General features: G+C 42.3%; 1 protein-coding gene across 1 annotated transcript; it reads left to right on the forward strand.

The window, feature by feature from the left end:
- Positions 1-587: 587 nt before the first annotated feature.
- Positions 588-23,086, forward strand: LOC142196161 (interleukin-5 receptor subunit alpha-like). Its single transcript, XM_075266385.1, has 9 exons — positions 588-657; positions 4,227-4,372; positions 6,909-7,038; positions 9,501-9,627; positions 9,707-9,882; positions 13,512-13,642; positions 21,253-21,391; positions 22,604-22,715; positions 22,996-23,086. Exons 1-9 carry the CDS (start codon positions 588-590, stop codon positions 23,084-23,086), a joined length of 1,122 nt encoding a protein of 373 aa, XP_075122486.1.
- The last annotated feature ends 1,734 nt before the right edge of the window (positions 23,087-24,820 follow it).

Raw genomic sequence — 24,820 nt, forward strand, 5'->3', positions numbered from 1 at the left:
AGCTGTGCACCTGTGTGCTCATCACATGACCATAGACCGTGTATCACATGACTAGAGTTTTATCCACTAGAAGTAACAGAATGAATGACAGCAAGCCGAAATCTAGAAAACTGTGAGGAATTGATACAGAAAGTATATTGGAAAATTCTGCAACTTTTTATTATACAAACCATAACATTTATCTCTCAATATTGGTCTGAAAGTGGACAACCCCTTTAACTGCGAGAACAGGGTTTCCAACACCTCAGCAGGCTAACTAAAAGTAATGCAGAACTAAGATGGGAAAACTCCTTTAACATGCTTGTGGGGAAAATATATCGAGTAAAAATCTTACATTTGACCATAAATTTGTTGTTACCCCATGTGGAGAGTCAGAACATTTCTGCCAAGTCTTGAATATGAGTAGAATCTCTTAAAAATGGTGCATCTTATGTGTAGTTTCACATTAGTTTTAGCTTACTAGTTTCCCCATATTCTTTCTATTCATATAGAAATCCTTATAATGCCCAGCAGCCACATAGTTCTATATGATGTGAGCAAAATTATAAAATAAAGATATTTTTTGTCTTTTTTCAGATTGACAGAAAATGCGTATTAGAATATTACTGATATTTATATGGCAGTGCGTTCCTTTCCATCTGTGCTGCAATCTTCATGGTACGTTTTACAGATTTAAGAATTGTTTAAAATGACTATTAACATGTGGAGATGACAATGCTTGTCTTGAGTGGTAGTCACCCCATGAGGAACAAGTGCCATATGATCAGAAACAGGGCAATGGCTATAATATACAGCTGCAGTCCCATTCTAACCATAGAGATAATCAAAACCTCTGATCTCCGCCATACAACCATTTGAAAGTCAGGAATAATGCTGATCACTGCATTCAGGAGAGGCTGAGGTGGGAACTCTCTTTTGACCATGTCGCATGATTAAGGCCCAAACTTTGTAAGGGCAGACAACCTCAAGCCCATTGAACCATCCCTTCACTAACTGAATTTCCTGCTAATGTGGTATAGTTTGTTAAAGAGTTATTCTCATGTCAAGAACAGAGGTCGGCCAACCACCATTGTTGCAGTCTGAGTGGATCAGTGGCTATGCGTGTGCAACTCTCTCCATTAACTTCTATGAGAGTTCTGAGAATAAGTCTGTCTATTCTGAAAACGGCATACACCTTCAAGTCCTCTGTAGTATTGGAATACCAGCAGATTTATTATTATATAGATATATGTGAAGAAATTATAGACCAAGCCACAGTGACTAGTAAGGCTGCCATCTTGGCCCTACTCCCACGTGTACTATCTCCACACTGTTAGCCTCAGGCCTCGTTCACATCTGCATTTGTATTCTGTTCGGGGGAGTCCGCATGGGGACTTCCCCAAACGGAATACCAAATGCATTTGCAAACGATGTGCAGTGAAAGCACACGGACCCCATTATACCAAAGAAATATTAAAAATCTTTGATGGGTTTCAGTGGAGGGGGGAATATAGTTGGGTGAGCTGTGATGTCACAGCTCTGTACTCTTCAATACCACACAATGTGGCACTTGATGCCTTGTCGTATTATTTGTATACATATGCCAATTTTGAACCGGACTTTAATGAGTATGTCATACAAATTACTGATTATCTGTTACATCATAACTTTTTTATGTTCAATGGCCAGTTCTTCCTGCAAACCAGAGGAGCACCCATGGGTGCGTGTTTCTCCCCCTCGCTGGCTAACATCGTGATGGCGTGGTGGGAGGAAAAATACTTATACTGTGATCATAATCCATATAGAGGCCATATCCAATGGTATGGCCGATATATAGATGACGGACTGTTAGTTTGGAAGGGGGACAAAGAGAACATCATAGATTTTATTAATTACATCAATGGGAATCCCTATAACTTAAAATTCACTTTTAATGTGGACAGTATAAGTATACATTTTTTGGATGTTAGACTAACAGGTGATCAGGATACGGGTAAAATTCATGTTGAGAATTACCGCAAGCCGGAGGCGGGTAATACGCTTCTGCATGCCTCCAGCTTACATCCAAATAGCACTAAAAAAGCATTGCCAGTTGGAGAATTTTTGAGAGTTAAACGTAACTGTTCTACACAAGAGGCATTCTGTAAAGAAGTACAGATTACTAGCACTAGATTAAAGCAACGAGGGTACCCCAAGTGGACAATTGAACGGGCACGCAAAATAGCCATGAATACGGACAGGCAAAATCTGTTGTTTAAATCCGGCAGTTCTACGTCGGAGAATAGGGGTTTGGGGGTTAATTTTACCACTAGATACAGTATGGAATATCCCAAGATAATTAAAATCATAAAAGAAAATATTCCTCTGTTAAAACAGGACCCCATTCTCAAACAGATCTTATCGACAGGTTGCAATTTTTCATCTAGAAGGGGCAAAACCCTTGGTAATTTTATCTCCCGGAGCCTATTCACTGATACGAGCAATAATACCACTTGGCTCCGCTCTTTAGGTTTCTACAGATGTGGCAATTGTAGGTGTGGGGTCTGTAGGTTTGCTGACGTTTCTACTTTCTTCAGGACTACAGATGGTACTACACAGTTCACTATCAGGGATCATATAGACTGTAGTAGTGATCATGTGATTTATTTAATCACCTGCACGGACTGTGGGGTACATTATATAGGTAGTACTATTAGAGCCTTAAAGGTGCGTATAGCAGAGCACATCTCAAGTATAGGTAGGGATGATAATTTCAGGAGCACGGGGGTCTCGAGACATTTTGATCACAAACACAATGGGCTTGTCCATCCTTTTACATTCAAAGGAATAGAAAGGGTCAAACGCCCTGTTAGGGGGGGGTGACTGGGAAAGATTGGTGAGGATACGTGAAGTTTTCTGGATCTTGAAAATAGGTACACGATTTCCAGATGGAATGAATCAACGCAATGACGTTTCATATATCTATCATGTCTGATTTTTGTCCAATTTTGGAGTTTTTTTCTCCCAAGTCTATATAGTTTTCCATCTTGTCAGAATAGGCATTGGCCCTTAGTAAAGAATATTAGCTCACAATCAGAGTAGATTTGCATTCAAACATTTATAGATACAATATTTAATATCAATTTCCATAGGTTAGCATATTTTCTCTTCATGGCAGTTTAATACTTACCTTGCATTTTGAGGCTGGTCTATGGTTAGTATAGAGTTACGTGTGATACATTTTGTATTATAGCCACCAAGTTTTGAATGCACGCTCCAGTATATTTTACGCATGCGCAATTAAGTCATCTATGTCTGTGATGTTCATCTTTAGTGAGGGCAAACTTGTATGGAGATTTGAAGTGTTAGTATTGGCACACAACCATTTGGTATATGAGCGTATGTTTCGGTTTTCTGCGCACGCGCAGTTTTGTCATTTACGTCTGCAATGTTCATCTTTAGTGTGGGCAAATTAGGATAGAAAATTATATGATAGTACTGGCAGCAGCTTATCGGAGCTAGCCAGTACGTCTTGCCGAGTTTTTTCCTTGACAGGTAAGAAAACTAATAGAACACAGACTATCCTTGTTATTCCTTCACTTAAAGTTTTTTATCATGTTTTTATTTGTGCAACTTTGTTACTATAAACTTTGTTTTGTGTTTTTATGTGTTTGTTTTGTATTCATGATGTATTGTTCCCTGTGTAGAGCCGGTATAAGATCGGACACCTGTACTCACTTGTCAATCATGACGTTGAGATTGTGGCCCTACATAGGAGATTGTGTGAGTCTCTTTTCTCAGACCAGACTTTGAGAAAGGATACCATTATCCGAAACGCGTCAGTCTGGCGCAGTTTCTATATTTTCACATGCGTGTATTACATTTTTTCATGGATTAAATAAAGAAGAGTTTTACCTTTCCTAACGGGGCTACGCTGGTTCTATTTCTCGAACGATCTGCGGACCCCATTATAGTCTATGGGGTCTGTGTGCTTTCACTGCACACTGCTGCAAATGCGTTCGGTAGTCCGTTCAGGGGGTCCACATGCGGAACCAAGCATCAGTTTGTTGGACCAAACTCACCTTATGTGTAGACGTCTCCACCTGCCACAGCCCTGGGTATTTTCTTTTCTCATTTTTTGCATTTTTAAAATGTGTGGTGGGCTAAAAATCCACCAAATTTATAAACTAAGTTTGACAATTACAAATATGTAAAAATATAGAAATGGAAATGGAATTACTATTACTACTCATTCAAATTTCTTTCAGGGCTTGAATATGACTTGGAGGTAAAAAATCTATCCCTGAGAATCAGGAACAAAGAAGCTTTTTTGATTTGGGAGTGCGACTTTCCCATAGAAAAATTCAGTCACATTTCATATAGAATCTTCTTAAATTCCGAATTTGAAGCGGATGTAAGTTAGTTTTTATTGTATGGCAATGTCAAAGACTTCCTGAGAACTTAAAGCCTTCCTGTGTTACATGATCTTCTTTGTTTTAATATTTTCTATTTATTCCCTTCACCGTTGTTTATCCAGACCTAACCATACACTGGGAATCTGTTCCTTTTGGAATAGAAATACTAATTTGGCAATTAAATCCGCATCATGATAATAGGTTTAGTAACTGAGTCATGCATGATGTTAAGGAGGCTGCCCTCTAGAGGGCAGCATACAGAGGCACTGTTCTCCTAATTACATCCTGGAGAATAGATTTGCATATTTTTTACCCAGAATCCCTAGCGGAGCAGGAATGCCTTGTAAGTCTCCGTACTGCCTATGTAGACACACACTCTCCCTGATGTGTACGATTATCCCCTAACCATACACTAGAAATTGCAAATGTCTGAAAAGATCAATTGGAGTATGACAGAGAGAGGTGCTTCATTTGTCAGCCCATCAGTGTCCCCTGCTGGCAATGTAGTGTAGATAACCTACCATGGCAACAAGGGGCCTAACCAGATCTGTCATTAAAGAATGTCCAGTTTTTTTAATCTTCTGTCACTCAATGGCATGTTATCAATCCTATAAGCATCTATGCGTGACCACCCAATCATAATGTTAAGGGTTTTCTTAGCACTTATCTATGTTGTATTTAATTGTGAAATAAGAAAATGGAATCCTTAAACAAATTAAAGCTAAGGGTGAACACATCTGTTCTATATATCCCATACCATCCAACATTGGCAATCATAAACTAAAGACTTTTAAGACCCCACCCTGACTGCCCAGAACAGCTTGGCCTTCCCATTTTTTGGACAGAGTTTTATAAGCTTTTCAGGCTTGGACATTTTTCAGGGATGTTTTTGTTGAGGTAGAATTTGGTTATGATCCCCAATCTAGGGTACCTTTCTAGTGTGAAAGAGAAGTGAAATAAATAATGGCCGAAAAAACTCTCACAGGACTTCTGTGTAGCATGTGTTAAGTCTGGTTATTTCATATTAACAGGCCTTAAAATTTAAAACTAGCTTTCACCTAATGGGAAGGATGCCTTTAGGGCATCACTTCTCATAAAAATTACCATACCATATGATGCATGCACATATTAAATGTACAGTGCTAAATGCAGAATACTCTAACAAGATAAAGAACTTTGGTTCAAGATACATGGACAACATGTGCAGGAAAAGGGGGGGGGGAGACATGTGCAAAATGATATCTGGAATCAATTAGACAGTGATGAGCACAGTAAAATAATATTTCAACTTTATATACTCCATTAGCTTATCATTTCCAAAAATTCTGGACAGTCCCAGCAAATTCAGGACAGTTTGTGAGTATTCCAAAGTATTATGTAAGCGATCACTAAATTGGAAGGTTAAGCTCCCCAGCAGGACAAAAAATGAAAACAAGTTTCATAAAGTTGAATAAAGTTGCATTTATAAAATGACCACAGATGGAATAGCAGTACTAGGACAGGCTATCAGTCCATGTAAAATCGTTTTGCCTGATTTTAGTATCAGATTTATGGACTATCTATCTGAGTCTTACTGTTTATCTATGTCGTAGTCAATATCTCATTTGAGGTTTACTTTATAGAGAATAGCAGAGCAAGAGCAGACAATATAGACCTTAATAATTATGTCTTGTCCTCTTTTCAGTAATAGTGTACAAGGCCATAACTGGTCACTCTTGAATTTCTCAAATATTTTTGTCTGAGTTACAAGAAAAACCCTCCATGTTTCAATTGGACTGATTTCAGGGGTTAGTTTTAGCTACCATAGGCCCATTTTTAGGACAACAGCGGTATGCATAGCATTAATACCATACCTGCCATGACGGCTAGGATAAGAATATCACAGCTTAAAATGACACATTAATAATTTTAGTATTTTTGAATCATGTAAGAAAATTATTTAATAAGGTAAAATAAGACGCTCTCGTTCTATCATTCTAGTAAACATCACCTAAGATTTTGAGAAATAATCAGACAATAATGAGATGACTATTCACAACATATACGTATCTGCAACTGGTAATAGCCCAAGATAAATTTATAGGAACTGTCCCAGTGCTGCCATTCCCTTTGAGGTGCTACACCATTACCATTGTGCAACAATGTTCCATCTGACTGTATACGCCCATACACAGGAGGCTAATGGTAGGCCAAAATAATTTGTAGCGTTGATTTTACAAAGTTACGCTTTACAATACAGTAATCCCAGTATAACCAGTGAGTACCAAGTGCGTAAAGTATATACAAGGGCATGCAGAAATCATACTGATCTGTATTATGGAGCTGTAGGGACTCCAATTCCCTCTGTACATGTGCAAGGCTCTGCCATTGGCATTCTGTTGTAGAATAAAGTTTTGTGTGCAAAGAAATTTTGTATGGATTAACCTGGATGGTGATACAAAGAATTTATTACAGAGCCCCATATGAACTAAACATTCTGGAACATGGTGTTTTTGTGAAAACAATTTTTAGTCTCAATTACTGTCTGTTATGCAGGAACAGGTATGTGGAGAAGAGGTAGCCATAATTCTGCAAAATGATTTCCCCGTTCCAGTTTGTGCCCAGGTGGTCCCCGTTGTTAACAATGAGGAGTGTGGAAACAAATCTAAAATTTGTCTCAAGCCAGGTAATGTGATGGAACATCATTCATCTGTATATAAATTTAGTAAATGTATATAAGTGAAACTAAAGATATACTTCTCAAAATATTCTTTTTGCATACTGTATGTTAGAGTACACTGTCTACCAATAAGTATTTGGACACCTGTGGTCCGAGTGGCACGAGCGGCAATTACAGCCTCAACCCTGCGGGGCATGCTTTCCACAAGTCGTTGTATGATAGCTAGTGATATTTTATTCCATTCGGCTTGGAGAATACAGGTAAATTCTTTCACCGATTTTGGATGGCCGCTGCACCCCTTAGGGTTCAAGTCTGGGCTCTGGGCAGACCAGTCCAGTCGGTTAACCTGATTGTCACTGTACCAAGCCATGGTAGACCTCGCTGCATGACAGCTGGCATTGTCATCCTGGAAGTAACATTGGTCCGACCCATAGAACCGCCATAATGTAGGAAGCACACTGTTATCTAAAATACTCTAGTGCTATAGGCATCGGTGTTGAGTTTTCTATGCACTGGGACCAAGGGTCCCAATCCATGCCAGGAGAAACACCCCCAGACCATAACTCCATCTCTGCCAAACTTTACAGAGTGTCCAAATACTTATTAGTAGAGATGAGCGAACACTGTTCAATCGAATAGATATTCGATCGAATATCAGGCCGTTCGAGGTATTCGATTCCAATCGAATACCACGAGGCAAACGCACTAAAAATGTGTATCCCTCCCACCTTCCCTGGCGCTTTTTTGCACCAGGGGAGGTGGGACAGGATCTACGACAACGGAGGTATGGAAAAAAATCGGAAAAAGTAATTGGCTGGCTAAATCAGGTGACCTCCAATTTATACAAATGGTGGATTTAATATCCGGTTCATATGAGACTGTGAGACAGGGATAGATATACTGGCAGGGTTAGCTAGGGATTACCTTAATTTAGGTGGGAATGTCACTCACCCAGCTCTTTGGGGCTCTATCTTGTCGGAATCCCTGTCAGCTTGCGATATGCGGGAGCTGACTTTTTCCCATAGGAATGTATTGACCAGCGTTGATTGGCTGAATGCCATACAGAGTATAGCATTCGGCCAATCAACTCTGGTTCTGCCAGAGGCTCGTCTGTGAGGAGGCAGAATCTAAGATCAGACCAGAATGGAGACTGCTGTGCACCGATCTTAGACTCCACCTCCTCCGGCAGAACCAGCGTTGATTGGCCGAATGCTGTACTCTGTATGGCATTCGGCCAATCAACGCTGGTCAATGTATTCCTATGCCGAGATGTAGCAGTGCTGGCCGTGCGCTCAGCTTGGCTACTCCGGAGATGCAGCCGAGCTGAGCGCACGGCCAGCACTGCTACACCAGAGATGAAGCAGAGCTAGCCGTGTGCTCAGCTCGTTTACACCAGAGATGCAGCCAAGCTGAGCGCATGGCCAGCACTGCTACACTGGAGAACCACTGCTACACCGGAGAACCGCTGAATCCTGCTCCACACTCAGCTATGCTGCATCAGAGATGCGCTGAACCCTGCTGCACACTCAGCTCTGCTGCATCAGGCGGAGTCTAAGATCGGTCCACAGCAGTCTCCATTCTGGTCCAATCTTAGACTCCGCCTCCTCACAGACGAGCCTCCGGCAGAACCAGCGTTGATTGACCAAATGCTGTATTCTGTATGGCATTCGGCCAATCAACGCTGGTCAATGCATTCCTATGGGAAAAAGTCAGCTCCCGCATATCGCAAGCTGACAGGGATCCTGAGTCCTGACGTAATACAGTGACTTGGGCATGTTAGATGCCCCCAGGCATGCTTCCCCTGCTGTCCCAGTTGCATTCCAGAGTGTTGGCATCTTTTCCTGGGATGTCATAGTGGACTTGGTGACTCTCCTGAGTCGAAGAGTGGGATCCCCTGAAATGAGCATTTTTTTCCTAGACTATAATGGGGTTCGATATTCGTTCTAATAGTCGAATATTGAGGGGCTATTTGAATCAAATATCGAATATTGAATATTTTACTGTTCGCTCATCTCTACTTATTAGTAGACAGTGTATTAAAACCTACTGGCACTGTCAGGGTATGTTCACACAGAGTTTTTGCAAGCTGAAAAAATCTGTTTCAGGAAATAGGAAACAGTTTTTTGACCCAGTGTTTTACATGATGCATTTTTTGCCGTATTTTTTGTTGCATTCTTTTTACATGTTTTTCATTGTGGTTTCATTGTTTGGATTGTTACTAGAGATGAGCGAACACTATTCAGATCAGCCGATCCAAACAGCACGCTCCCATAGAAATGAATGGAAGCACCTGGCACGCAGACTTTGCCGGCGGCCGGCCGATTCCATTCATTTCTATGGGAGCGTGCTGTTCGGAACGGCTGTTCCGAACAGTGTTCGCTCATCTCTAATTGTTACTATGTATGAGATGTACATTCTGATATATTAAGAGCTACAGAATAAAGGGAATGTAATAATGTATTGTGCAGAACATGTCACAGGAAGGAATAAGACGGCAGAAAATATTCAGTGCATTATTTACAACGCAACCATGAAATGCACATGGACCTTTGGTAAAAATGTACCAGATAAAATGGAGTACACCCTCTCTGTAATGTAAGTATAAGATCAGTTACGTATTTCCCCACTAAGCATCTCTGACTTTACTCTGATGGAATATTCTGCTTTGTTGCAGGCAAGACACAACCATCATGAATTGCCAGCAATATGTATATGATCTGGAAAATAGGACGGGCAGTTGCTTCTTTCACAATTTAACCATACATTATTTTCAGGCTGTGACTGTGATTTTGAATATAAAAGGTTCTGAGGGTCATGTGATAAGAGATCAGTTCACACCTGCAGAGAAAGGTATGGCAGACCATTATTGTTATTGCTATCCTAATAGTCTTTTAGTCTAAGGCTCCACATAGTGTCCACAGCGGTTTCCTCTGCTGAACTTCTTCCATTTTACAGATAAGAGAACTGTCATTGACGGTTTTGGAAATCACAGCGATTCTGCTGCACGTATTTTTCTGCTATGTGTAGTTGAGATTCGCTAGATTCCCATACACTTTGCAGTGATTGTAAAATGCTGGGGGTTTTGCCTCGGAGGTTCCTTCACAGCCAAATCTTAACATCTACGCTACATGGGGCTCCCAGCCATAAAGGGGTTTTATGGGCAAAAAAAAACCCTTTTTTTTTTAAACATGTCTGTTAGTGCTATTAATGGGTTAATAAGTACATCCATATACCTTCAGCTGGTTTTGAGTGATTTCTGAGCTTCTCTGGGACCTACTGGTATCCACTGCATTTGTTTGCATGGTGTAATTTTCTGCTGTGTAGCTTCCCGTGTACCTTCCACACTAGCTCCCTCTCACTCAGCTCCCCTCCTCTCTCACTCCATTACACCCTTCTCCCTGTCTTCCTAGCTATGCTATCCCGCCTACTACTAGCTCCCCCCCCCCATCTCCCTACCTAAGTTATCCCACCCACTACTAGTCCTTCCCAACTCTTGACCCCCTCCCCCAACGCACCATACTTACCTATTTTCTGCTCTGGGAGACGGCTCCTCCTTTCCCCTTCACTGTGTGCAGGCTGGAGTTGCAGGCACATTTAGGGCCTGTGCACACAGAGTTAATGTGAGCGCATTTTAGCATAATACACGTGTATAGAATACACGTGTTAAAATAACATTCCCATTGACTTTTTTACACGTGTAAAAGATTTCATTGAAGTCAATGGGAGTGTTATTTTAACACGTGTATTCTATACAAGTGTATCTTGCTAAAATGCACTCGCGTTCCGTGTGCACAGGCCCTTAGACTGCACAAGCGTATGCAGAGAGGAAGATGAGAGGAGTTGTTCCTGGACAGGAAGGTAAGTATTGATAAGGTGAGATTGGGGAGAGTAGTATTGATGTTCTGTTTCGGAAGTGGTTATTAAGGAACATCACCGGATTATCAGAAAGTGTTCCTGGTTGAGGTCACATGACCACCCCAGGGATATGGGTAATTAAAGATTTTCTTTTTAATAGAAGTAAATTAGATGTTAGGCAGGGGGAGGGGGTTTACTTTAGGGGTTAATGTATAGTTTATCCTGGACAACCCCTTTAAGCAGCTTAGTCACATTCCAGTAAGGCAGTTATCAGGGCATTAAGGTAACATTGCCGGGGCCAAGACAAATCTGGTTCCCAAACTCACCTGTATGATGCTACACACAGTACCAGTTGTCCCAGGGGATTCAATTAATTTAAATGGGTTTTTAAAGCCATCCTCAGGGGTGCATTTGCAGCATCTCTGCCATGTATCCACTCTTTTGGATAGAGATGAAAGTCAGACTTGCAAAACTTTCGCTCTGTCAAAAAAATAAGGACACATGACAGACAGCAACTTATCTATTTTTTGTTTTTTTTTGTTTTTAACATTGAGGTCTATGGAAGGGGGACACAAGTGGATTACCAGCGCATAACAATCCAATCCGTCTATTTTGCAATCCATTTTTCTCTCGTCACTCTTTCCTGGGCATACTTAGAATGAAGATGAAAAAAAAATTGTACCCTCCATAAACAGACACAAAAATACAGTTTTTGACACAAACCCTTTGACCAATCCGGCAAAAAAGGCGGATTACGATATGCGATATGTAACCATTTGTCTCTGTTTTTTTGATGAATCCATTGTTTTTTTTGGATGGATTCACAATGGGCAGATACCAGGTGAGATGTGAACATAGCAGAATCCTGCAGTCATTTTGTCTTCCATCTGTATCCTTCTTCATACTATTCTACTAAATTAATGTGAGTGAAAATTAGTTAAATTGGATACAGTTAAATTGGATACAAATTCTCAGTTGTGAGGAGTTTTAGACCTCAAGGGTGTACATAACAGGGCTGTATCATGGTAAAAACCATCCCCTTGCTAACCTTGACTGCCACTCTCTTGGGTAATGAAATCCAGATGCTAGAGAGCAGCAGCACTTGTAGGGGGAATATTGCTCAGATACTGTTAGGTCGGGGCCCCACAAGATGTAAATGTCGTGATTTGTGCGCGGCAGAAACTCCGATTTAAAAATCTCAGCGTTTTATAGTCAGGGCAAAGTGGATGGGATTTTAACGAATCCCATGCCCACTTTGCAGTACAAACCATGGTGCAGACATGCCACAATTTCCAAAACTGGTGCAGTTTTGGGAATCGCAGCATGTCCATTATACCTACAGAAATGCCAGCGGTTTCCCCATAGGTATTATTGTAACAGAAAGACTGTAGAGGAAACCTCTGCAAACTTTCTGTCTAAAGCGATGTGGGAAGAACTGCGTTGCCGCTGTGGTTTTTCCCGCAGTGCTTTTTTTGCTGCAGGACGCCCTGTGGGGCCTTAGCCTTAACGTTGGCAGAGCATGATAAAATTATTAACATGGCTACTCACCTGGAGCAATCCCCTGCTGCTTCATCCTGACACAGCCTGCACACAGGAAATGCGTCCTTATTAGCCAAATATTGGTTGGGGCACCAATAATTGTGTTTCCTATGTGCCAGGACTGGACGCAGGAAGACAACAGCGAGGATTGGGCAGTTTCAGGACATAGTGAGGGGAGATCAGTAGAGGTGAGTAGCCATGTTAAACATTTTAACTACTGTATATACTCGAGTATAAGCCAAATTTTTTTTTTAGGGGGGGGGGGGGGGAGATCTATGTCCAGAAGCAATATCAATGTATAGAATCTCCCATAAAATTGTGGGGGAAAAAAGAAGCTTTAAGAAAATAAAAAAAATTTAAAGTTCTAAATCACTCCTTTCCCTAGAATAGACACAAAAGTCCAAAATTACTGTGAAACACAAACACATTAGGTATCCCTGTGTCTGAAAGTGCCCGGTCTACTGAATATAGGGGATCTGCAGTGCTCCTATTCCATCGGAAAGGGGTTAATAGGAGCACTGCAGATACCCTATATTCAGCCAGGCTGAATTCCAAGTGGGGGGGGGGGGGAAGCAGTCCTCAAGCTCAGGGAAGGGGCAGACAGACAACCAAAACACCCCCTCCTCTTCCCCAGCACCCAGCAACTACTGCACCCAAAAACTCCAGCCATTTAAATTTTTGAAATTTTCCAGTAGCTGCCGCATAACCCCCCCCCCCCCCCTCGGCTTATACTCGAGTCAATAAGTTTTCCCAGTTTTTTGTGGTAAAATTAGGGGCCTTGGCTTATATTCGGGTCGGCTTATACTCGAGTAGATACGGGATTTTATTATGCTCTGCAGAGATCAACTATATGTATATATGATTAATATTCTCCGTACAAGTGCCGCTGCTCTCCAGAATTAGTGTTGGGGGATTGCTAACTTTATACGGGGGGAGGGTTAGGTAAGCCCCTTTTATACCTGTATGGAAAGTTGCAGAATTTTCCATAAAACAATATTTTAACTTTATTTGCAGACTAGACTTAAGCGTAGAAAATCCCTACCTGTGTTGACTTTTAATAACTTACACACATTTTATTTTTAAAGAAATTTTCAATCCTCCAACAAACCTCAAAGTGAACTATTCTAAAGAGTATGCGATATTAAGCTGGAAGCGTCCTTATACACATTATACCGTGCCTGAGTCATGCTTTCAATACCAAATGGAAAAAAACAAGGTACTGTATTACACTGAAGGTGGGATGTTAACAGCAGATATATATGTATATTAACCAATATTGGTATATTAGTAATGGTTGTATATACCAGATGAAACCTTCTTTGCATGTCAACAAGGCACTGACACTAGGTTTTCTGATGGTGCAATGATAAAAGCCAACTTCTGGATGTTTTCCCAGCTTCATAGTTAGAGTCATGTTTGAAAGATTCACATAAAAGTACAGGACAGTAAAATAAAAGAGTAAACAGGGGTAATCCTTCTGGTGAGGTGTACGCCACAATAAACTGGAATCCAGGCCTCCTTCCATATTTATGGAGTTACCTGGCAGTCACGTTTTTGACATAGTACATATTGTACTAATTAACAACATTATATTGCAAAATTTGCATTCACGTTCTGATACTGAGTTTTTATTTTTCTTTGTATTTGTTCTTTTTTGTATATTGATTTTTTTTTTCTTGCTGTGGGACTGAGGAATATTATATTTTATAATATTATTTTTTCTGGTATTTAAAGGGGTATTCCCATGTACATGATCATATTTATATTTGTACATAATTAAAAGTTAAACATTTTTGCAAATGCTCACCGTCTGTTATCTTGATCGGTTGCCAGTGGTCTTGTCAGGAACCCAGTTATGATTTTCTTATTGTAGATGGGGTATCAGGAAGGGACACTACATGTATCAGAAGATATCCCGGCCACAATAAGCACATAATGGCTGATTTTCTGACCTTAGAAAGTTCCTGCATTTATGGTCTTATCCACTGGCAACCGTTCAAGACAACAGACTGTGACCACAAGATATTTAGAGAAAATCTTTAAAACTCTGCAAAATGTTTAATTACGTATATTTTCAAAAATGTTTAACTTTTAATTATCTACAAATTTTAAAATAATTATGTACATGGGAATACCCCTTTAACAAGTACACAGCTATTTCTGCTTTAGATTATATTGAGAAATGATTGCTATAATCAATATTATGTTCTGTATGTTACTTTTAATTGTAATGTTTCAATTTACAAAAGGAATGAAACATTTGAAAAAAAAAAGAAGTACTTACCTCACCAATACTCACCCACTCCTATTGTTCGGCTTTCCAGGTGCCACTCCAGTCTCTACTTCCTGTTCCCTCTCAACTAGAGATCAGCGAACAGCATTCGATTGAGTACATGGTCGATCGGATATTAGCCTGTTCGAGATGTTCGATTCCAGTCGAACACTGGGTGGCAAACTCACTAAAAATTCGATTCCCCTCCCACCTTCCCTGGTGCTTTTTTTGCACCAATAACAGCGCAGGGGAGGTGGGACAGGAACTACGACAACAGAGGCATCGAAAAAAAAATCGGAAAAAGCCATTGGCTGCTGAAATCAGGTGACCTCCACTTTAGACGAATAGTGGATGTCAGATCCGGTTCATATGAGACTGTGAACTATGTGACTGTGAGACAGGGATAGATGTACAGGCAGGGATAGCTAGGGATTACCTTTATTTAGGTAGGAATGTTACTCAAATAGAGCCCCAAAGAGCTATCTCGTGGCAGCCCATTATATGCTAGTTGGGATCCCTGTCAGCTTGTGTTATGCGGGAGCTGACTTTTTCCCATAGGAATGCATTGGCCAGCGTTGATTGGCCGAATGCCGTACAGTGTACAGCATTCGGCCAATCAACACTTGTTCTGCCAGAGGAGGAGGAGTCTAAGATCGGTCCACAGCAGTCTTCATTGTGGTCCGATCTCAGATGTAGCAGAGTTATACAGTGTACAGCATTCGGCCAATCAACACTGGCCAATGCTTTCCTATGGGGAAAAGTCAGCTCCCACTCAACTCTGCTATTACAGAGATGTAGTGCTGTGCGGTCAACGCTGCTACATCTGAGATGTACAGAGCTCTGACAACTCTGCTACATCTGAGATCGGACCACAACGGAGACTGCTGTGGACCGATCTTAGACTCCACCTCCTCCAGCAGAACCAGCGTTGATTGGCCGAATGCTGTACACTGTACGGCATTCGGCCAATCAACGCTGGCCAATGCTTTCCTATGGGGAAAAGTCAGCTCCCGCATTATTAGTGGCGTAATACAGGAACTTTGGCGTGTTAGATGACCCCAGACATACTTCCCCTGCTGTCCCAGTTGCATTACCAAGGTGTTGTCATCATTTGCTGAGGTGTCATAGTGGACTTGGCGACCCTCCTGAGTCGAATATTGGTTTCCCCCTAAACGAGTATTTTTTCCCCATAGACTATAAAGGGGTTCGATATTCGTTTGAACAGTCGAGTTTTGAGGGGCTACTCGAATTGAATATCGAACTTCAAACCTTTCACTATTCGCTCATCTCTACTCTCAACTTCACCAGTGCCAGATGATGTGGAGCACTGATGTGACCGGAGGTGGAATGAGCAGTAATTTCATATGTGATGAGAAAGACCAGAATGTCTTCTTTCATTAATTTTTTTTAATCCATTCTGTAACTCTGCAATCTAAGGCTCCACTTAGCAGGCCACAGGAAAAAAGCGCTTTGGAAACATTGCAGCAGCAACGCATTGCAATTTTTCCAGCAGCACTTTTCACAGAAAGTCCAGAGAGGAAATCTCTACAGACTTTTTGTGAAAAGCGCTGCTGGAAAAATTGCAGTATCGATTAATAGAAATTGGAAAATAAATGATTATATTTCTGTATCCATTGTATCCAGGGGTGTAACTACAGGGATAGCAGCGGTAGCAGCTGCAACAGGACAGCTGCTAGCGCTGCGGATTTTTGGATTGTTTTTTAATAGGCCGTTACCTGCAGGAGTAACTCCAGCAGGTAACGGGCCATATTTACTTACCAATCCTGGCTCCTGATCATGGCCACCTGCGCTTCCCCTTTCGCAGAGGCAGCTGTGAGCAGGAGCCGGGATCGGTAAGTAAGGCCACGGTCCCACCAACCCCACAAACACTGCTAGCATTATACTCTGGGGTCTTTCCAGACTCCCCAAAGTATAATGATTGGAAGGCTAGGAGAGATATGGGAACATAAAAAACTCTGTTAATTACCTCTCCTGGCTCCGGAAGGCTTCAGGCCTACTTGGTGACATCCCGTGGGCCGGGCTTGCATCCATATCTGTTGCGATGCAAGCCTGGCTCAAGTGACGTCTCTTCTATCAATGAAGATGGACAACATAAGTGGGGAGTGCGCCAGAGCACAAGAGAGGTAAGTAACATTGTTTTTTATGTTTGTATCCTATCCTGAGTGTCCGATTATTATACTCTGGGGTCTAAATAGACCCCAGGGTATAATAATTGTTCATGGTTGGTCCACAATGGGGCATAATACTGTGTGCAAGGGTCACTATTGGACATAATAGTGTGTGCAGGGGCCACTATGGGGCATAATAGTGTGTGCAGGGGCCACTATGGGGCATAATACTGTGTGCAGGGACCACTATGGCAGTGCCGCACCTCCCATGAGGCGACCTGAAGCGACCGCTTCAGGCGGCGCTATGCCAGGGCCCCAGGGAGGGCGGCATTTTTGCTTACCTAAGCCAGTCCAGGACAAGCTGTCCTAGACTGGCTTAGCACTGAGCGGTGGATTGGGGAGGCCGCTGGAGTAGCGCTGCTCCAGCAGCCTCCCCTCACGCTCAGGCAGAGAGCAGGTCCTCTCCATGCCTGCGAACGCCGCTAAGCCTCGCCCCCTTCGCTTAGCCCCGTCCCCTTCGCTCCGCCACGCCCCCTCCGCTCCGCCCCCTCCTCCCGGGGGGGGGGGAGCGGCTTTCTGTCGTTCGCCTTGGGCGGCGAAAGGGGCAGGTTCACCCCTGCACTATGGGGCATAATACTGTGTGCGGGAGCCACTATGGGGCATAATAGTGAATGCAGGGGCCACTATGCGGCATAATACTGTGTGCAGGGGCCACTATGGGGCATAATAATGTGTGCAGGGGTCACTATTGGGCATTATACTATGTGCAGGGGCCACTATGCAGCCTAATACTGTGTGCAGGGGCCACTATGGGGCATAATACTATGTGTAGGGGCCACTATGGGGTATAATACTGTGTTCAGGGGCCACTACAGGGTATAATACTGTGTGCAGGGGCCACTATGGGGCATAATACTGTGTGCAGGGGCCACTATGGGGCATAATACTGTGTGCAGGGGCCACTATGGGGTATAATGCTGTGTGCAGGGGCACACAGTGTTGTATCTTATAACAATACGATCAGCTAGAAATGTTAGTCGCTTACATGGGATTATGTTTATGAGATAAGCATTGGCTTTCTGCCCTCTAGTTACAATCATATGGTGGTTTTATACATATGTCACCACAGTTTCAACAAAACTGAAAGGAACTAATTCAGGGCTTGTTATTGATTTTCATGTATCTCAAGCACTTGTACTGTATGCTGAGGAAACTACAAGGAGAAACGAAAGCAGATGTGATTCACTTGTCGTGAGATGAGGAAAGTTTGAGGACTGTCCAGTAGTTGGGTTTTCTCCTCTCTTGGACTAAATGTTTCACAAAGAAAACATTCAGTGACATCTTGAAAGTGACTTTAGTCTCACAGTCTTGGAGTAAAGTATCAATTCTAAGCAAGTTTTTTCCATAATTTCTTAAAGCATTATTGAAACTACCAGTTTCAGTTGTTCTCGCTTTAGACTAGAAAAGTTTTCTATTGTATTTTTTTCCATTTCTTTATTACTTTAAGCACTCCTTTATGCCAACGCTTCATGCAGGGTGAAACTACCAAAAAAAAAAAAATTGAGTTTACATGCTACTAAGTTCCCAAGATGCTATTGTCACACAATATACACAAAGTTATAAAACCGTTATTAAGAATTCTCAACACGAATCAGCAACACAACATTAACAATGAAAACAACATCACACATCTTTTGTTCGGGGGATGGATGAGCCCACATGGCCCCCATTCTCTTTATTAGGAGCACCGCAGATAGTGGAGTAATGTACTTCGGCTATCTTTTGCACTCCCATTAAGGCATATGGTAACCAGTTGGGTTCATCCATCCACCAAGCGACACGCCTATATTCAGCCTTGCTGCGGTCAGGCTGAATTCCCGGGGGGGGTAACAATTCTCAGGCCCAGCAGACAGTCCTCCATCAATCAGGTATTTATCCTCCATCATTTAGGTGTATACAGTGCAGTAAGGGCCCCTTCACACGGAGTTTACGCTCCGCTCATTCAGAAACGAGTGCTTCAAAACACATCCCATTAACTTCAATGGGAGTGCATGTAAAGCTGGGTATACGTGTCTGAATGAGCGGAGCGTAAACTCCGTGTGAAGGGGCCCTAACACTTAGTGACTTACAGGAGACGTCTCTAACAAATCCTTCACATTTCTCTTCTCTTCCCTTTGGACTGACCACTTCTTCCAGTTGTAACTTGTCTCTGTAAAGTTTGCGACAGAGGTATCTTTGGCTCCTCACTTCTCCAGGCATCTGTCACACATTGTCCTCACTTACACAAAGCCCCATCCCATCCTGCTACTACCCCAATTATAAAATATATAATATAACCACGCCACAATGAATAATACCTCAGAGTGCATCTTTATATTAATAATGTCAGTGTGTACCCCGTGTATATATAGTACACCTTATTAATGATGCCCCTATGTACCCTGTATAAATAATGCCCCCTATTAATAATGCCCCCATATATCCTCTGTATAAATACTGCCCATTATTAATGCCCCAGGTATTTCCTAATTAAAAGGTTTTCCATGTTATCAATAGAAAAATCATTGGGGCTCAAAAATCCTGGACCCCCACTTATCAGCTATGTGAATGAACCGTGGTATCTGTGTAAGTGCTGTGACCCCTTCTGTGTTTACACAGAGTCATTCGTCTCATAGAGGCCATATAATGTAACTACAGCCTGGTCCTATACACGTCTATGTGACAAGACTGTAGCTACATCACACAGTCACTATAGACAGACAGTGTGTGATATAACCAGGCGCCATGTCCCCTTCAAACTGCTGATCAGGGGGGGTCTAATGATCTCTAATTGATAATCCGTCCTAAGGATAGATCATCAATAAAAATGAGCTGGGAAAACCCTGTTAATAAATCCCATTTGCCACCTTAAAGGGGTTGTCCAGGATAACCACTTTTTTAATATGAGGCCAGAGAAGGTGCTCCGGTGTCTCCCAGCACATTCCAGTCCTGCTTCTCCAGTGTTTTCTTGCAGCGGAAGTTCCCACAGCACTGTAACGTCCCATGTCATGTGCAGTGGGGACTTCTGCTACAAGAAAACACCAATGCAGCAGAACCAGACTGCGGTAGGAAGCATCAGAGCACAAAGGACAGGTGAGTAGGTTTATTATTTTTTCTTTCACTTTTCCTGGTCTCATATTAAAAAGTGGTTATCCTGGACAACCCCTTTAATTAAACCATCCCTTTATTTTATTTCCCTGATTCCCCCTGTCATTAATACTGCTACCCTAATGATCCTTTATATACCCACAACTGTGCTAAAAAAATAAATAAATAAATGAAAAGTTATATTCACCACCTGCGATCCCTTGATGGAGTTGCCCTCTCCTCTTCTTCACCCAGGATAACCGTGCACAGAACGTCACCCCCCCCCCCCCCTTCATCTGCCACCAGCTTAATGTCCTCCCTGCATCCATCACAAGCTTAAAGTCCCCCTTCAACTTCCCCCAGTTTAATTGCCCTCCTACATCTACCACCAGTTTAATGTCCCCTTCATCTGCCACCAGCTTAATGTCCCCCTTTATCTGCCCCAGTTTAATTGCCCTTTCCTCTACCCCAGTTTAATTGCCCCTTCATCTGCTTTTAGTTTAATTGCCCCCTACATCTGCCCCCTGTTCCCCCTTCTTACTCATACTTTCTGTGTTACACCAAACTGTTATATACTATCCAGAATAGCTCCGCCCACACAAGAGTCTGATCACATGACATGATCACTAGGATCTACTGATCCGGGACGATTGGGAGCTATGGCCTAGGAATATGAAGGAACTATGTCAGGTAAAGATACTTGCAGAGCAATGTACCTGACGGGGAGCATGCAGACCAGCACTCCTCCACGCCATCTCTCCTGATAGTGCCGCCTCACTTTGCATCATTAGAGGTGCGCCCCTGCCTTCATGAAGTATTTTAAAGGGCTAGACCCATCTTGGCCAGTCATGGTTACCATAATGTTTCTGTAGCTCTAATTGTTCTTTATGGAAGTTACAGAAACAGCATAGAACAGCATTGGTTGGTGAGTCCAGAAGTCCTGCCCTGGTGGTTGGGACTTGTGGTTTGCTATTCCCATCTTGTCCATAATTTACCAACATGGGGATAACCCATTGATCATTACAGTATCTCTCCTTTGTTACCATGATCTGGCAGGAAGACAGACATTGGTGTGTGAGGTTACTAGCAGTGCCTATCTTCTCTATTCACATAAACTGTACTAAATTCCCATTACTGACTGCTACTAGCATACTCATAGAGGAAAAGTATGACCCCCCCGACATATACTAGTGATACAACCATTTACACCCTCTAAACTAGCTTATGATTTATTTCAGAAACCCGGTATTTACAGTATGTGTCGTATTAATATGTATATAATATATCTGTGCATTTTAGGAGTTAACATCCGATATAAGCAATACATATTTCATATTAAGCTTGGAAAAGAAAAATGTGATCAGAGTAAGAGCAAAAGGAGAACACATATGTGGAATGAATACAGAATGGGGCCAGTGGAGTGAAGCGATATCATGTGGTAAGCCAAGGGGGTAACTAAAGGGGGGTAACTGGTCCTTGGGCTCCGGGTGCTGGTTGTCAGGGGAATGCCAGCAAGACATTTTTATGTATTTAGCTACAAAGTGAAGGAAAGTCCAGATACAGCTCTGGGTAAGATCACCATGTATGTAGATGTCCACCATTTTGCACAATAGAGAATAGAAGTAAAGTTTTATAGTCTAGGAAAAGCTGTAAATTGTGGCTGAAAAAACCCCCATCACACATGCAGTAAAAGCAAACACTCTGACCAGTCCTAAGAAGACCACTGAAGTCTCCATCTAACTTCATAAATGGTCAGTGAAGTGGAGCCTAAACAACTGGACTTGGAGGAGTTTTCACACAAACAATATTTGTCACCTATCTACAGGATAGATGATAAATGTATGAACATGGGGGGGGGGGGCAGTCACTGGGAACCCTACTGATCGCAAGAAGCTGCCTGTGTGAATGGATTGGGGTACACATGTAACACACAATTCCTCTAACTTCTATATGGCAGAGAGATTACTTTAGTTTCCTCGTTCTTTTCCATAGAAAGACATGCATGTGAACCATTTTTCATTCAAGTGACATTACCTCATAGACCCCTGATAAAACGGGTTCAGGGCAAAACATTGGAGGTAAAATACTTTGATGGAATTTGTTTCAATAACGGTAACATAAAACAGGAAACGTTGCATAACACTGCCACTCCCTGCTTCGTCCCAGTGGTCATCAATAGGGTTGAGCCGATCTTGAGATTTCAGGATCGTTCTTAAAATCAGATTTTTGATCACTTTCCAGCCGATCCCGATCTCGAAATTTACTCAATCGCTGATCAGGATTTGATCTTTCCCCATCCTGACCACTCAACCCTAATTATTATTATATTATATATTATTATATTATAATAATTAGGGATGAGCCAATCTTGAGATTTCAAGATCCTTTTTAAAATCCGATTTTCAATCATTTTCCAGCCAATCCCGATCATGAAATTTGCTCGATCGCCGATCGGGATCCGATCTTTCCCGATCGCTCAACCCTAGTCATCAATTTCTTGGCAAAACTTTTTGTGCGGATTGATATGATAGCTAGTTAGATTGGTGATGATCATTTCCAATATAAAACGCAGATTTTTTTATGACAGATCCATTACGTTATACTACACATGTTGCTGTTTTAGTTTATAACACTTTTCCCTTTATTTTAGATGCACCCCAAGAAAAATCTGACAAAAATGAATTTGTAATCCTGATATCTTTTTTGGTGCTTGCTCTCTTTATAATCACGTTTACCATCATAATAAGCATTCACTACAAAAGGTAACAATAGATTAAATTAATGTTCGAACCATTAATATAGATAGAACTTCCTGAATAAGTGTAACTTTTGATTTTTAAAGATATTAATTTGTGCACAATTTGTATCATCCCTGTTAACTATTGCATGCACTGTAGTGTCCCCAATATTTTTCTATGGATCGCAACAACTGTCACCAGAGATGTCATGCAGCTACAAGTCTGTGTGTGTAGCCACTGGCCACAGGCTAATTCTCGAGAAGCAACAGTAGAAATAATATTTGCTGGTTTTGTGTTCTTTCAGGATTTGTAAGTTCCTCTTTCCTCGGATTCCAGAGCCAAAAAACTATTTTTTTGAAATACAAGAATACGAAACAAACACTGTAAGCATGTAAGATAAAGTGTTTTATGAGACTAACAAAGAACAAATCAATTATATGAGATGGGTAGATTCATTATACTGCATACTATAGACACAGCGTGTTATGTCAGTCCAGATAGCTGCAACGGGGCTAAGGAATACCAGTAGAAAATCTCGCCCTGCACTACTCCCACTAGCTAACCCGGTCCCTGCCTCACGGGTGTAGGTCGGCTGTTCTCAGGCTAAGCCTGACCCCGACAGCTCCTCTCTCACTGACACCGTAGGCCTAGAGGGAAGTGGGAGAAGGAATGCCCTATAAGATCTCTAGGGACTGGAGACTAAAGGGGGTCACCCCTAACGAACAAGTGAAGCTGCTACTGACAGGGACTGACAAGGGTGTGCGCTGACTAACAACACAAGCAGCACACAGGAAACATGTAGGAAAGAATTCCCCAAACCAATATGGGAAGGAACCGTACACTAGGAAACACACACAGGGAAACTGAGTAGAAATCAAAGGATAAGGCAATTCACTCACACAGTCAATTCTACACAGAGGGAGGATTGGTGAACACAGAAGGGAAAACACAAACCAACTCGTTCACCCAAAACCTCCCAAAAACCAACCACGGAACTACCTCTATCCAAGATAACACCCTACTCCTCCTGCTAAGGCCTAGCTCTGTAAAAGCGACACTCAGCACAGAACCATGGGAGGCATGGGTTTAAATACAGAGTAGAGACCACTCCTCCCAGGTGCAAATGGGAGGACAGACTAATCAACCAGGAAAGAAAGTAATGAACCTAAATACTCCTAACAGGATCCTCCCCTCAAGGAGAAGACTCCGGATTCTCTAGGAGCATCCTTCTTCGGGAACTCCTTGTGGAATTTCTCCACGAGTCTGGGGGCTGACATATCCGACTCCAGAACCCAAGAATTATCCTCAGGACCGTATCCCTTCCATGCCACCAGATACCATAGCTTCCCCCGAACATATTTGCTATCCAGAACTCGGGATATCTCATACTCCCCGGACTCAGAAACTGGTGGAACCTTAACAGGAGACGTTCCCTTCTTGGCTTTCTTTAACAAGGAGACATGGAACACCCGGTTTATCTTCCACCTTTTAGGTAGTTGCAGCTGCGCCGCCACTTCATTTACCATCTTGATGATCTTAAAAGGACCCACAAACCTGGGACCCAGCTTCTTGCAAGGAACCTTCAACCTGATATTCTTGGTGGACAACCAAACCATCTCACCAGGGAAGAACTGCAACTCTCCTCTCTTCCGATCCGCCTGGACCTTAGCCTGGTGCGACGCCCGTACCAGATTCTCTCGGATACGGGACCATACCCCTTGCAGCTTTTTAGAAAACAGCTCCTCCTCCGGAACTGGGGAAGAAATGGAAGAAAATACTCCGAAAACAGGATGTCTACCACCGGAGCAAAAAAAAGGTGTGGTACCTGTGGCATTGGAATCATGGTTGTTTAGGGAAAATTCTGCCAGGGGGAGAAAGGCAGCCCAATTATTCTGGTTCTCTCGAACAAAACACCTCAAAAACTGTTCCACATCCTGATTCTTCCTCTCTGTTTGTCCGTTAGACTCTGGGTGAAACCCGGAGGAAAACGACAGTGTAACTCCCAACCTGCTGCAAAAAGCCCGCCAGAATTTAGCCACAAATTGCGGTCCCCTGTCCGAAACGATATCCTCAGGAAGACCATGCAACCTTACAATTTCTTTAATAAACGCCTCAGATAGTGTCTTGGC

Source organism: Leptodactylus fuscus, chromosome 2 (genome assembly GCF_031893055.1).
Source record: "Leptodactylus fuscus isolate aLepFus1 chromosome 2, aLepFus1.hap2, whole genome shotgun sequence".
NCBI lineage: Eukaryota > Metazoa > Chordata > Amphibia > Anura > Leptodactylidae > Leptodactylus > Leptodactylus fuscus.